Source organism: Marmota monax, unplaced genomic scaffold (genome assembly GCF_021218885.2).
Source record: "Marmota monax isolate L192 unplaced genomic scaffold, Marmota_monax_Labrador192_F-V1.1 WCK01_AAM20220418_F8-fsc00114, whole genome shotgun sequence".
In the NCBI taxonomy this organism is placed as follows: Eukaryota; Metazoa; Chordata; class Mammalia; order Rodentia; family Sciuridae; genus Marmota; species Marmota monax.
The window spans coordinates 1,541,472-1,557,717 of record NW_026694943.1 but is presented as its reverse complement, the minus strand read 5'-3'; the positions used below and the strand labels follow the sequence as shown (position 1 = coordinate 1,557,717).

Here is a 16,246-nt window from a genome sequence, read left to right as displayed (position 1 = left end):
AAAAAATAGGAATAGAACCACCATAGACTCAGCTATCCCACTCCCTGATATTTATTCAAAAGAACTAAAAATCAGCATCCTATAGTTACACAGCAATTTCAATGTTTATAGAAACGAAATTTACAATAGCCAATTTATGGAACAAGCCCAGATGTCTGTAAATAGATGAATGGGTTGAGAAAATGTGGTATCTATAATACAATAGAGTTCTACTCAGCCATAAAGAAGAATAAAGTTATGGCATTTGATGGTAAATGTATGGAAATGGAGAACATCATGCTAAGTGAAATAAGCCAAACTCAGAAAGTCAAATGTTTTCTTTCATATGTGGAAGCTAGAGCAACATAAATGAAAGAAGGAGGGAAGGATAGGACATCTTAGAGATAGAAGGAGGTTCAATAATGTGGAAGAAGGAGATCAAGAAGTAGAGTGCAGGGATGGGAATGGGAAGGCAATGCGGAATGAATTCTTTTTGAAAAATCATGTTATGTGAGAAGAAGATTATCACTAAATAGGAATGAGAGGTGGGAGGGAAGAGGAGGGAGAAGGGGAGTTGCACGGAAGATGGAAGGAGACCCTCATCGTTATACAGAATACATGTATGATGTTGTGAGGAGGAAAAAAAAAGTGTGTCACATTAGATTGGGTAGAGAGAAGTGATGGGATGGGAGGGGAGGAGAAGGGGGGATAGGAAGGGCAGCAGAATAAAATAGACATTATGATTGCTGTATGTATATGGGTGAATGAATGACCAATGTGATTCTGCAACCTGTACAATCAGAAAAATGAGAAATTATACCCCATTTGATTCAAATGTATGAATTGTCAAGATCATTGTACTGTCATGTGTAGCTAATAAAAAAATCATGTTATGTGCATATAAAAATATACCGGAGGGAACTTCACCTTTATGTATATGTAAAAAGAATCAATAATAAATAGATGAGCAAAAAGAAGTTTAGCAGATTAGAGGAAGGAGAAAGGGCAGAAAACGGAAGGAAAAAGGAGGAGATAGTAAACTGAAATTGAATTCCCTACATGTATGATTTTGTTGAGATGAACCCAACTATTATGTTTAAATATAATGTCCTAACTGGAAAAAAAAAAAAAAGCCCTGCCAGGTGGACACCTGGCTTAAATCTAGCTTTTTAAACATCCCTTTGCCCATTAGGGAGTCTAGTTAACAACTGATCTCTATTTGAGGAGCTAAATTTCACTTTAATGTCACATGTTTTCTTGGAATTTGGCGGTGGGGGGGGGAGTTTAATAATGAAAAAAAAAAGAAAGAAAGCATTTCACTAAAAGCACAACTAATTTTATTTTGTGTTTATATTAGGTATTTATTAAACTTGCAGAACTTTTTTTAAAAAATGATAGGATTGTTCTGCATGCTTGAAAGCTCTTTTTTGTATCTGCCCTACTTTTGGATAATGAAGTTCTTTTGAGTCAGTTTGTGGAAAGCCCTTTATTCAGAATTTAAATCAAATTAAAATTTGATTAGATATTTTTCTGAAGGACACCTAAACAGATGCACAAATGCTCCAAAGGGGATTGAATTTTACATGAATGGCTTCTCCAGTCAAGCTGGAATAAGGAAAAAAATGGGGACAAAGATCTGGGCAACCCACCTACTATGTCCTCCCTGTCCCCAGCTCTTCCTCCTTCCCGCTGGTATCCATGGAGGACACTGTGGCTCCTATGGCTTCTGATTTTTAGATTTTAGACAGTAAATGCTATTTTTCTGTTCTCCTGAGTCAAAAGTAAGAGTGAGCCACTGGATAGAGTCAAACTTCCTGGTGACCTTTAATAGACTCTTACCTACATATTCACCCTTAAGCCAGGCCTTAAAACATTAGTGTGACATGTAAATGACTTAACATAGGGAAGACTGAGATCACCAGAGGATCAAATAACCCTTAAGTATTTGCAGAGTGGCTTCATTTATTATTGAAATGCTTATAATAATTTAAACAGAGAGAGGTAGGACTTACATTATTTCTGCCAGCCTTACCTGTCCTTGAATCAGAATTTGTTAAATTTGTTGAATATGTTAACTATTTGAAAAAGTGCCTATTTATGATATGAGAAAATGGGATCTAATTGCTCAAAGCATTTTGGGGAAAGGCAGTACCTCGGGGTTAAGTATAAGAAAAATGGAATTATTTTAGAACGTGAGTCTGTCAAACCTAATCTAGTAAACAGAGTGCTCAAAGACTGTATATTGTTGCTTTTTATAAAAAGTCTGTTATGGTTTAGATGTGAGGTATTCCCCAAAAGCTCATGTGTGAGACAATGCAAGAAGGTTCAGAGGAGAAATGATTGGGGTATGACAGCCTTAACCCAATCAGTGAATTAATCCCCTAATGGAGATTAACTGAGTGGTACCTGAAGGTGGGTAGGATGTGGCTGGAGGAGGTGGGTCATTGGGGGCATGGCTTGGGGTATATATTTTGTATCTGGTGAGTGGGGGGTCTCTTTCTCTCTGCTTTCTGATCATCATGTGAGCTGCTTCCCTCTGCCACACTCTTCAACAATAATGTTCAGCCTCACCTCGAGCCTGAAGGATGAAGCCTGCTGTTCATGGACTGAGACCTCTGAAACTGTAAGCCCCCAAATAAATTTTCCTCCTCTACATTTGTTCTGGTCAAGTATTTCAGTCACAGCAGCAAAAAAGTTGACTAAAACGAAGTAAAAAATAAATGATTCTTGAAGGCTTGTAATCCCAGCAGCTTGGGAGGCTGAGGCAGGAGGATCATGAGTCCAAAACCAGCTTCAACAAAAGCAAGGCACTAAGCAAATCAGTGAGACCTTGTCTCTAAATAAAATACAAAATAGGGCTGGGGATGTGGCTCAGCAACAGAGTGCCCCTGAGTTCAATCCCCCTCACCCCCCATAATAAATAAACAAACAATTCTTGGAGTGGGGATGTAGTTCAGGGTGGAGCACTTGCCTAGCATGCGGGAGACCCTAGGTTTGATCCCCAGCACTGAAAAAAAAAAGTCTCAAAAAGGAAGTATAATTGTCTTAGTTCTTGTATTTGGGAAAGAAGTGGAGTATCAACATAATAATATCTATAAACTTGCAGCAAGAAGTTTTGTAGACTTTTCTGGACATTACCTATAATATAGATGGTGCTCTTCTGCCCCTACAGCACTAGGTGGGTGGCAGGGATCATGTAACTTCTGCCCCATGTATGTCCTTGAAGACTGTGACTACCGACCCTGAGATGGACCTTTCCTGAAATTCTCAGCACAATCATCTGAGTGGTCGGAGCATATGAATCAAATGTCCCTCCATGCTGTGAAGTTCTACATAACTTTTTAGGTGTTAACATGGTATTTTGAACAGTATATCCACAGGATTGTCCACCAAATTGAACTTTACTGTGTTGTTGATAGTAGCAGCTGAATTAACCATCTGGTCCATGCCTGGGGCCTCTTCTGTGGCACTTGCATTCCTGGGGGAAGTCCAGTATGACTGTCATTTAATTGAAATTGCGGACTCTGGGGCCAGACTGCCTGGGTTCAATACTGGCTCCCATAGCCAGGATTGCTACTCATTGTGCGTGAGCTTTCCTTATCAGTAAAATAGGATCTCATGTACCCACCTCAGTGTTGTGAAGACAAAATGAGTTAATTCATGTGAGGAGCTTAGAACAGTGCCTGGCACACGGTAAATAGTGTTAAGTGTTGTCTAGTGCTGCATTATTATCATTATTATTTATTTGAGGCACTCAAAACATACAAGGTACTTCTTGAGTTACAAATGCAAATAAATGGACTCCCCAGTGTGCATGTGGACGTTAACAACTGCTCCTTTTATTATCCTGGGATGCAATTTCCCCATGGTGCAGCCTCTCTGCTCTTCCCTTTGCCACTGCCTGCCACCACACCACTCTCTCATCCCCCTGTGGTTTCTTTCTTGCATGTACTCTTTCCCCTTTCCTCTACTGCAGCTGACTTAATTCTACTTTGGGCAATTACTTTCTTATACTTAAAAATCCCCTGAACTCTTTTCCACTTTCCTTTCTCTCACTCTTCTTTATTTTATTTTGATTACCCAAGTGATTCAGGAAGTGGCCGATAAAAGATGAAGCCAGGATTTTGACATATTGCATCAAAACCAGGAGGACCAAATATCAAAAGGGGAGAGTCCAAGCCTGGGCAGCAAGGCCCAGGTTCCTTCTGGCTTCAAAGTTCTGCGTCTGGCATTTCAGATTTAGATTCATTGTTTTCCTAACACTTATCTTCTACCTTGTAGGGCTTAAGCCCTTGGCCAGAACTTTGAGATGGATTATCATTTAATCCTTACAACAACTCCTTGAAGGCAGGTATTACTCCTATCTTCCAGAAGAAGTAGAAAACTAAACAACTTACCCAAGGCTATCTAACTTGGAAGTGGACAGCCAGAACTCAAACCCATGTTTGTTCTCTTCCCGCTACTCATAATCCTTCCTACATATAAAAGGAAGTACAAAAACAAATGGACAAATTCCATCAATCTCATGTTCTTGAAAGTATCTAAAACTCTTGCTTAAAGATTTGTAGAAGTTTCTGTGGAGTTCTTCATCCTTCTTGAGATAAACGTTTTCTCCATTACTCTATCCATCCACCCATCCACCCTCACATTCAATTAACATTCCTCCATTTGCCTATCTATTCAATCATCCCTTCATCCCTCCATCTACCCATAAATTCATATATCCACCAGGTTATCCATGCATGGACTCTTTTATGAATTATTTACTACATATCAGGCATTGTAATAAAATCTGAAGAAATCCCTGTCGTTAAGGAGCTAGTACAGGACAGAGGGCAACATACAAACAATAAAATTGCACCATAATATGGTAAATGTTAATACATAGTGGTACTTATTAAGGTGTTATGTTAATGCAGGAAAGGTGTGTGTGTGTGTGTGTGTGTGTGTGTGTGTGGTTTAACTTTTCTGAGGGAGGGTTTTTTTAACTGGTATTCTTGGACCTTTAGAAGGTCAGTGGAGGAACCCCCTGAAGTCCATGCAAAGTTTTCTCAGAAGGGTCTGTGACCCAAGGTGTTGAGAGATGAGAATTTGACCAGAGCATGACAGAGAAATTTTAACTGTGTTAATAATGTTAGTTGATCCAGCATTTGCCAGGAATTAGAAAGGGAAGATAGCATTCCAGGCAAAGGAAACCACAAGTGGAAACCAAATGCAAATAATTAGCTTGGACTGCAGCCCTGGGTACCATTTGAGGGATCAAGAGAAAAAGAGAAAATGCACCTAGGATAGGTGGTTAGGGTCCAGACCAAGGAAGGCTTGGCACACGAGGCCAAGAACAAATCCTCAAGGATATGAAAAATGCTCTCAATAACATGATTACAATTTATTGTAAAATTTATCCTCCAATGCTGTTGGACAAAATGATAATTTTTACTGTCTTTTCCCAGAAGCTTATAGCAGATTTTCCATATTTTAAGGAAAATTTGCATTGAGGAGTTGAGCTGGGAGCCTAACCTTGCTTCTAGGGGATAATGTGTTCTCAGTTCGAAACATTGACTTACAAAACTTCTGAGGAGCAGTGAGGCTGCAAATTGGCATGGTGGCATAGTCCATTGGTGCCATGGTGGTATATTACCAAATGCCAGGTGTTCAAATATGGGGCTGTAAGAGGAGGGGTCAGGGAAATAGGATTCAGTCCCAAATGAAGATTTGCTGATTTTGTTGCTTAGAAAGAGACAAAGGTTTCTTTGGATGTGAATTATATTTGAGGTAATAGTAGTTAGATTTATAATCCAGGAATCAATGTTGGGATTCTCTGCCATATTGCCTTTATTTTCTTTCCAAACATCTGGGGTTGAGGAATTAATTAGGTAGATTAACTAGATTAGTTAAATTAAGACATATATGTACACAGTCAGCTCTCAATAAGGAAGTCAGTCTGCACTGGAACCATTTCTCCAGATTTTAAAGCTCATTTGCTGGTTGCCTTAGATAGGTTAGGAATGATATTTCTAAGCCTGGTAAGTCCCCTTTGTATCTGAGCTGATCAATACCATCTTTTTGCCTCTTCCAACACAAAAACTCGAATGTGCTTGCTTCCTTTTCTAAAAGGAAGCTTCTGTCTCCTACGAGGGCATAGTCCCATGACACAGTTTCCAGTCAAATTTTGGCATCTGAAGAACCTTTCCTCTTTCAAGAATTGTGGGCAACCTGTCAAGAGGGAGCAGTCTTTTGGCATTTGGACTGAAAATGTTACCTGCCAACTGGGCTGCTCTCGATATATTGTTTCTGAGACCAGAGGAAATACATGGAACAGAACAGGCTTTGTACTGTTGGAATGTTTTTGATGAGCACATCTGTACCGAGTTGAAGGGAAAACCAGCCACTCGTCTGTCCACTGTCTCCCATCCCAGCTTTCCTGGGGCTTCCAAACATTCTCACAGGGTGTGGCTATTACCTACCAAGACTCTTTGTCCAGAATCTTTACATTGTTAAAACCATAACCCTGTCCACCATGCAGTTCATATGCGGTTGCTCCAAGTGGCCCTCTGGTGCTTTCTCTCACTTCCCTATTCTCTACCTCTGCTCCCCGCTTATCAAGAACAGAGTGGCCCTTCCCCAAAGCAGGGGCTCACTAGGTCAATATATCTCAACTGACATTCTTCTAGAGCTCTCTTCCACCATTCTACTTTCATTCAATACATATTTATTGGGCACAACTCTACCACACACCATCCTCATCTTCTCAGAGATGCATGTGAGCAAAACAGAGTTCTGGAAGCAACCCGAGAGGCCTCCATTCACCCAAGCCCAACCGAGAACCAGAACAGGAGCCTGAAGGGCCTGCGGGGCCAGGCTGGGGGTCTCAGCTCCAGACATCCATCTCCTGGGCCTGCAGACCCTTGCTTGTGACTTCCACATTCTTTTCTTTCCTTCAACCATCTCTCACGAACAAAGCTGATCTTTCTTTAATGAAAAGGGCAAAAAATTCCACACTCTATAATAATATAAATACTGTTTCATCAGAGAAGACAGACAACGAACTAGTTCAGCAAACTGAGAAGAAAACTCCTTGAGTAGAATATTAGATGCTAAATAGTTAATCCGATGGTCCTGATCCCCAGAGGCTTGTAATATGCAGTACACAGCTACATCCTTCATTCTTAGCATGAATTTAAAAAAAATTCATAGATAAGCAAAGGGTAGGAAAAGCTCTGGTGTCTAACAGTAAAAACTTTTCTTGGCTTACAAAAACCTTTTAGGGTCTTGGAGGAAAATAAATATCTGCATAATTATATCAATATATCTTGTATAATAAATGATAAAGTCACAAAAATTGCAAAACCTGGCAGCACAATGCTGACTCGGAGGCCGCCTAGCTTCTTGGAATTTTGAACGATTCCTTGGCAACCCTGAGAATGCCTGGAAAAGGACAGTTTCCCACCACAGTCCCCTCCCGAATATTCCTGCCCAAGTGTCAAAAGGACGCCACAAAACAGACTTAAAACTTGAAAACCGATAGCCCACGTACCCTGTCCTCTCGGTCCTCCATGAAGGTTGCTGCTTGCTCGTGGTCTATGGGGCCATACGTTCAGATGTCTCCCACTTCCTCTCTGACTCACGAGTCCTCAGCTCTGATGATGTAAGGCTCTTAGTGGGAATCTGTTTTCAATTCAGGGCAGATGTGGGACACTCGTGTAGCCCCAGAGATTATCAACTTTAAAACAAATCGCCCTCGGGATGATAAGTCCAGAGGCAGTAACTGCTTCCTGAGGCCTCTTTGGGGGCCTTCCAAATACTTCACATAGGAGCACAATAACTGTGACACAAAAGCAAGATTCCCTCTTTGGGTTCTCAGAATGTAAAACGAAGCTGCAGAAACCCCTCAGAAGCAAAGCTTGTAAATGTATCTTGGAATGTTTAAACAGAAATGCAGATATTCTTGCAACAGACAACAGGGATTGCAATGTTCCCCTTCCCACCTCCCCAAAACTGTCTTCACACTGTGTTTGGCTCACTGAGTTTAGTTTTTCCACAAATTGAAATTGAATTGTTCTGGTTCAGAGTTTTCTTGGCTCAAGAAAAGGAAGGGGAGGACTATTCCAAGACTTCCACAGAGAAACATCTAGACATTCATTTAACACGGTAAGTTTAATGTTCTAGAATGAGCGTTCACACCGCAAGAACTGTCTACATCTCAGCACACCCTCTGTTCTGAGACGACTCTGTAGGGTTGGCCCATTCGCCAGATTTCAAACTCTAAAAATCCCTAGCTGGGCTTTAACATAATTTAATCCAAGTTAATAGCCCTGAAAAGAAAGAGCTTACAAAAACACTAATTTCAAAGACATCTGAATGGAGAAAAAACACTTAATAAAACTTTCCTTGTAATAAAATAAAATTTTGTATAGTCGTTTAAAATACTTAAAGTAAATGTGCCTGGCATTTCCATATACAGGTACAACTGATGTGAGTCATATCAGTGAACAGTCAGAAGGTAGACATATTAAAAATATATATTCAGAAAACAATATATTACTTAAAAATATATTCTGCTTGGACATCATTACCCTAAGTACATGTATGAAGACACGAATGGTGTGACTCTACTTTGTGTACAACCAGATACAAAAAATTGTGCTCTATATGTGTAATATGAATTATAATGCATTCTTTTATCATGTATAACAAATTAACATTTAAAAAACTTAAAAAACATAATATATTTGGAAAATACATACATATACATATATATATATATATTTTGGTACTGGGGATTGAACTCAGGGGCACTCAACCATTGAGCCACATCCACAGCCCCATTTTTGTATTTTATTTTATTTAGAGACAGGTTCTCACTGAATTGCTAAGGCTGGCTTTGAACTTGAAATCCTCCTATCTCAGCCTCCTGAGCCACTAAGATTATAGGTGTGAGCCATTGAGATTACAGGTATGCACCACCACGCTCAGCCAAAATATATATTCTTTAAAAATAATGTGCGACCTCACAGAGTTACATGTAAATTATCAAGTCACCAAAAAACATTAGAGCTACTATTTCTCCTAACTTCAAGGGGAAAGATAGACTAAACCACCAATTAAACTTATTATATCTTAGAAATGTATTAAAATAATCCTTAAGTAGCATGTTAAGGGGTATTAAGAGTTCTGGAAGGGACACAAAGGGACCTGCCCCCAGATCTCTCTTTAAAGGAGTTTTGACCCAACGTGCCACTACCTAGGTCCAATGTGCTTATTTGTGAAGAAGCTGAATTAGGTACATGATTTCTTAAATCCAAGCTTCAAATATCAGCAATGATGTACTAACCAAGACCTAGTAGAATAGCAGGTAAAAGGCTTTTTTCTTTTGTTTTCAAAAGTTACCACTAACTGCCACTAGGGTGACAGCTCAGATTGAATTCTTTTCTCTCTCAGAATATATTGACCATTAAGACTGAGACAGTAAATTTTAGCTAAAAAGTTGGATCTATGGCAAATGGGGTAGTGTTAATTCTCAACTTTTGATCCTGCATGTGGGCATCAAAAATACACTTTCTGGGCAATTAGGATCAGTTTAATGAAAATGCTTTCTCTCTCTCTCTCTCTCGTTAGGAAAGTTAAATGGCTTTTTTTTTTTTTTTGTGTGTGTGTGTGTGTGTGGGAAAGTGGTTGAGGAAAGCCAGATGTTGTCAGCGAGATCGAGTTATTTTGACCGGTAGAGGTAAGGAGGGGGACCCCACAGCTGCAGGACAGCATGGGGAAGGAGCCCCAGCTTGTGAGCCAGAAGGTTCAAAATCTAGTTCTAGGCATGCTCCTGGCTAGCTGGGTGACTGGCCACAGAGCTTCCCTGTTCTCAGCCTGTTTCCTGTCTATACCAGGAAGACTCTGGTTGGCTCATCCTCCCCCAACAACCGAAAGAGAAATTCTACCCTTGGGACATAGCATTTGTTTTCAAAGTTGGGTCTCAGGGGCACAGACCCCAATCCCATAAAATCAATGCGTATCAGAGAGTACAGTGCACATCCAGCCGTAATTGAGATCAGGCAAACATCTGCAGCTCACCTTCCAGACACTCTATTCTCCCCCCCATGGTCCTCGGAGACACCCACTCACCTGCAGGAAGGAGCTCAGACACACAGTAAAGCCTGGCATGAAAAACATCGTCAATAAGGTTTTCTTCCCACAAACCTCTTCTCATTTCTCAGCTGTAATTTGAAAGCTATGAACATTCTTTAAAATAATCATGTATAATAGTGGGGTAATGGATCAAATGGTGCCCTTCCTACAGTTCTCACATGTTCTAACCCAGAATGTGACTTTATTTGGAGACAGGATCTTTACAGAGGTGATTACATTAAAAGGAGGCCTCAGGGTGGGTCCTAATCCAGTATGACTTATGTCACAACAAGGGGAAATTTGGTCACAGAGACCTGTGTACAGGGAGAATGCCATGCAAACAGGAAGAAAGTCACGGACAAGTCAAGGACAGGCCTGGGGCAGATCCTTCTTTTCACAGTCCTCAGAAGGAGCCAACCCCTTGATATCCTAATCTTGGACTTCCGTCCCTCAGAACTATAGGAGATAAATCTCTTTTGCGTAAGCCACCAGAGCATGGCACTTTATGATGGCAGCTCCACAAACCAATACAACCAGCATCCCAAGAACCCTTAATTGTGCATATGACACCTTGCATCAGACTGTGTGCCCGACATTCACTGCCCACAAATCAAAGCACTATGGAGCCAAAGAGGGCAGGAGCTAGAAGAAATGGACCCTAGAGGTAGGCTGACAATGAGGAAAGGCCAGCAGCCATTAGTTGTTGTTTTAAAAAAATCGTGATATATATCTGTCCCTCATCCCCTAGACACACAATCTAACACTGAAATGATTCACCAAAGCACAGAAAAATACAAACAACCCATGAAATCCTAAAGACACCTGCTCAAATGCTCATGACTCTGCCCTTGTTCAGGGTCTGGTGTACCCTGGCCCACCACCAGAGCCAGGGCTCTGGCCCACCCCTCTTGCTACCAGCACCTCCAGGGAGCATGTGACTCCAACACAGAGATGTGGTTAACTACTTGTCAGGACTTATTAATTAATAAGAACTTTTCTCCAAGTGGAAGCCAGTATAGCTATACTGTTATTATTTTGTTTCATGAAGGGTAGGTGACATTGAGTTTTCTCTATTAAAGTATGTTATCTAAAATAAAAGAAAGGCTGGGATATAGCTCAGTCATGGAGCCTAGCATGCAAGAGGGCCTGGGTTCAGTCTCCAGTACTTGCAAAAATAAATCAACAAAATAAAAGAATTAATAAAAGGAGATGCTAGAACATGGGAAGGGTGAATGCGAAATTACACAAGCATTTATTACACAGCGAGTTGCTACAGCTTCCAAAGATAAAATTCAGACCAGATCCAGCACCGTGATTCCCAAATGCTTTATCTGGCAATATTTAGAAGTGAGTAACTTGTACAAAGCCATTACAAAGGAAACACAAATATTACAAACTTTTAGATTGATTAAAATCAATCTCCATTATCCACTTTTTAAAAAGCTTAGAGGTAAGCTGGGCCTGATGATGCACGCCTGTTATCCTAGCAACTTGGAAGGCTGAGGCAGGAGGATTGCAAGTCTGAGACAAGCCTTTGAGACCTAGTGAGACACTGTATCAAAATAAAATAAAAAGCGCTGGGGATGTAGCTCAGTGGTTAAGTTCCCCTGGGTTCAATAGAAAAAAACAAAAACAAAAACAAAAAAACAGTCAAACAACCCTACTACCCCAAACTTAGAGGTAAATGTCATTTCTGAATACTGACAGTATTTATGACTCAAAGCTGGGGACAAGTAAGGCAGAACTCAAACAGAGCAGGAAGTACGGAGGAAAAGTTTAAGGTTACCTACATAGGCCAGGCAGGTGGATACGGCCCCAGAGGAAATGGGATTTCACAAGACAAATTTTCAAAGGCAATGTTAGAATGTTCCAGAACTCATAGCTCAATGTTTCCAACAGTCTGATGCTTTCAAAATTCTGAGGAGTGGAAATATCTACTGCTGTGCACAGTTGAGCCATGTCTTGAAACATTGGTATCAACAGCTGATTAACTTTTTTCCCTTTGTATTTACCAATTTTCTATGACGTAAGCCTGTCTGTATGTTTCTTACATTAAACCTGATCTACTTAACTTTCCCATGAGAGCTAAAAGTAACTGTAAAAACTTCAGAGAGCTGTGCAATATATCCTTTTAGGAGGGGAAAAATAAAAATTTAGCTTCATCTGTCCCATTTGGAGGTCAATCCCCACTGCACCCACCATAGAGCTCCATTTTTTATTTTATTTCACAACACTCAAACATTTTTTTCTCAAATGGAAGAATTTTTCTTTCAGTGCACTTCTTGGCATGCTGAGTTGTCTGATTCTGAAAAGTTTTATAATGTTGAAAATCTTTTCCATCAGTCAAGACTTCCTGAACCAGAAAGTGGCCATGAGGATTCCTGCAGATAGGAAAACAGTCCACAGTGCATTATGTATTGTCTCCATAGTTGGTTGACACACATCGGCCTTCCGTTCATGGGATTCATAATGTTTCACATGGTTCTGAGATGATTCAAGTGTGAAGACTTTAAACAACATCCCTTCCAACTCTCGAGCTATGATTCAACACATTATTTCTCACAACTGCTTGCTGATAAGAGTCAATGAAGGATGCTTGTGGAATAGACTGGCTCCCAGCTTCCTCCCTTGAAAGGTTGATTCAGTAGGTATGGAGGGACTAGGGGTCTCTGATAAAGAGCAAGTTTAAGAAACAGTTTGCTTCCTGACTCTTAATTTTGGTTGTATATTAGAATCACCTGGGGAACTTTAAAAAAAAAAGGTACTGAGCCTGGATCCCACCTGCAGAGATCCTGGCTTAGTCCAGGGCATAGTCTGGAAATTTGAATTTTTTTGGTAATTATTTTCATAATTTTTTTCTGCTGACTTATTGAGACAACAGATAGCCAGTTAACTCAGCACGTGAGAATGCAATATCTAACATCCTCATGAAGATATGCAAAGTGCTTTTGCATACGTGTGTGATTTGAATCCTTGACAACCAGCAGATAGAGTTGATGCTATCTTTCTTTCATAGATAAGCAAAGTAAAGCTGGGAGCAGCTTGATGGAAGTCCCACTGTAAGCAGAGTTCTGGAACGCTCTATGCCCCTTACTAGCTCTCCAGCTCCCCAGTCTCCCTTTAAAGGATGACAAAAGATAAAAGCAACTCTGTATACCTAGAGATTCTCTTGCATCAATATCATTGTTGTTAATGACAATACTAAAACAGTGGCAGCCCGCACAGGGCCCTTTCTCCACCTGGGCTGAGTGCGCTGGGTGTGTTATCCTAATGTCTTAAGGACTCCATGAGGCAGATTATGTCCCCATTTTTATAGGTGATGAAACTGAGGCTTGGGGAGTAAGCAACTTGCCAAGGGGCACATTGCTATGCAACACTTTTATTTTATCTAAACCTCTTCTTCCTTTTCCTCCCATTCAACCAAATTTTATCAAGAGGCAGAGAGGGAAGAATCTGGGAAGTATTTTACAGTAAATTATTACAGATGAGTACGACTTTTCTGAACTGCATGATCACTTCTCCTGTGGCGATTTGGATCTTTTAAGAAACTTCTAGAACCATCCTTTCAAAACATGAGTATCAGACATTTGATTAGTTCAACTGCAGAATCACGGGCTGTCACTTCCTAAGCAGCCCTGCTTCCCAGAGATGGTCATAGTGCCCTGAATTGAGTTACAATTTACCAGAAAGCTTAGGTCTGGGTCCCAAATGCTTTTCATTAGCTGTGGGATCTTGAGCCAGTCATAGTCATAGTCATATCTACTTTTCCACGATTTCCAAAAAAACCAACTTACTTTTGTTCCATTAGTAGTCAGAACTCAAAGTTGGTCAAGTGAAAAATTTGTGTTCTAGAGGCTTAAGAGGCAGGAGGAACCTCTTGGTTAGCTACAAAAACCCTTTCTAGAAACTTTGAATCATTTTATCATGTTATGAGGAGGGAGAAAGAAGTAAAAGGACAGAATTTCTTTCTCTTTCTATTTTCTAAGGCTCTTATTTAGAGGGAGGAATTCTAGTTTTTTTTTTTTTTTTCAGCAAAGTACAAGTTATGTCAAGACTGAGGAGGAATTATGTTTTAAGTATACTTACAAAGAGCATAATGGCTAATAAAGCATGCAACACATCATCTTATATACAAAACTCCATTTGGTTAAAAAAAATGTTTATTGAGCATTTAGTATGTTAGGCACTGGGAATACTCTGATGGCAAATGTCCCCACCCTCAGGAAGCACACTTTTTAGATGGGCCTACAGACAAAGGTAACAACAGAGTAACTATGTTAAATTCAACCAAAGAAACCAGGATGGAGAAGGTGCCCACTTGGGACGTGGCAAGCAGGCGAAGGTGACGTTTACACTGGAAGAATCTGAAGAAGCCGGCTATTCTGAGTGTGGAAGGAAGCGCATTGCAGGCAGAAGAGAATCCCCTGAGTCCAGGAAAAAAGGTTGGTGCAGTCAAGAAACTGGTAAAAGTCAAGTATTATTGGAGTCTGGGGCATATGGAAAGAGGATGGCACAAGGCCAAAGGGCTTTGAGGTGTCAAGTCTCATGGCCCTCATGCGCCATGGTACAGAGAGTTGGTTTTACTTGAAATTCCATAAGGACTAGGGTAGGCCCCTTTTCATCCTTATCAGTGGCCTTATGAGAAGAGAAAATTCGGATACACAAAGAGAAACCAGGGACGTGTGAACACAAAGACCACAGGAGGAAAGGGAGAAGGGGCGTTTGCAAGCCAGGCAGCGAGGCCCCAGGAGAACCCAGCTCTGCCGACATGTTGATTTTTACATTAGCCTTTGAAATCCAATGAGAAGCAGAGGATTTTTCTGTGTGTGTGTGCCAGTGCAGAATTTTAAACAGAGAAGCAACATGACCTGAATCCTGCCTTAACGTACCTCCGGCAGCACGCGGAGAAAGGATCAGAGGATATTGCAGACAATATCCTCTCTTTCTAAGCATTAGAGAAAGCAGAAATTAGAATATCTGCTCATGTTTTTAAAGCAGTCTTCTAGGGACATACTCCTTCATATTTTTGTAGGAATAACAGTTACATTTAAAATCAGGACAGGATTATAGATATGTAGGCAATCAAGCATTAACCTGCCTAGCTGGGGACAGGAAGGCATTTTGCAATATTTTTGTGTATGCATCAAAATAAAAGATAACAGGGTCCTTTCAAACCATTGTCGGTGACAGGCCTTCAGGTCTCCCTTTCATCAGAGCAAGAAGCTGTGTTGAAAGTGAGCGGGATCCAGCCATATGTAACCTCATTAAGTCCCAGATGGAACATTAGAAGTCCTTGCTTCCTCATTTTGGACAGGTAGCAAAACACAAAGGTGCCCACCTAGCATGCACGATTGCCATACAAGCGCAACTCCCGGTTCTGATGGAATTCCTGGCATCCCCGACATATATAAAAGTTAACACATTCAAGATTTCCCCTGGGTCAGCTCAGACATGAACCTTTCATCCTCAGGCAATCTATTTCCACAGTCCAGCCAGGGCCCAGAAGACAATAAGACTTTCTTCAGAGTTGTACATGTGCAGATGGGAATGGATAATTGAAATACTTACACGGCCCTGAAAGTGAAACTCTCTTTACCCCATGGTAGTTTCCTTTTCAGGTTTCAGTTCAATGTAAAGCCTGTTTTCTATGGATTGAGTTCGAACTCCCAAAACCAGAGGCTTGTAATGGAAATGTGGACAGACGCCTCGCAGTAGCTGTGTTCCTGGGCGCAGCTACACTCATCGGTTTTAATGAGAACTGTTAATAACACCTCCATCAGGATGGTTGCCCTGGGCTGACTTTCTGGGCTGTGCACAGGTGTTCGCGGCCAGAACTGTAATGTAGGTTATTACACTATCAATGAGGCACAGATGTGCTTTCTGTCTGAATTCATGGTGGTGTTCCTGCCAAGTGCGTAACTCTTTCAGTGGGCCCAGGTCTGCTGGTATCAAAATGCTGTTCTAGCTCAGTGAACCTGAGAACTGCCTTCTGCTTCCTCAGGACAGGGGTTTAGAAACACACCTAAGAATGCAAGAAGGCCGGGCTCTCAAAAGGCAGGTGTGAGCTGCTTTAACAACACGAAACACATCCTACCACCTTCCGCATTTTTTAAGGAAAGCATTACTCTCTGCATATTCATTGGCTGAC

At 40.9% G+C, this 16,246-nt stretch overlaps 1 protein-coding gene across 2 annotated transcripts in view; it reads right to left on the bottom strand.

The window, feature by feature from the left end:
* Sash1 (SAM and SH3 domain containing 1) overlaps nt 1-16,246 on the bottom strand; it is a 291,235-nt gene that overhangs the window by 215,820 nt on the left and 59,169 nt on the right. Inside the window, exon 1 of one of the 2 annotated variants that reach the window (XM_058573609.1) lies at nt 7,514-7,651. The exons of the other annotated variant lie outside the window; for it this stretch is intronic. Coding sequence (XP_058429592.1) covers nt 7,514-7,534 — 21 coding nt within the window. The 5' untranslated portion in view covers nt 7,535-7,651. Of the gene's footprint in view, nt 1-7,513; nt 7,652-16,246 lie in introns of those variants that run through there. 2 annotated transcript variants of the gene reach the window in all.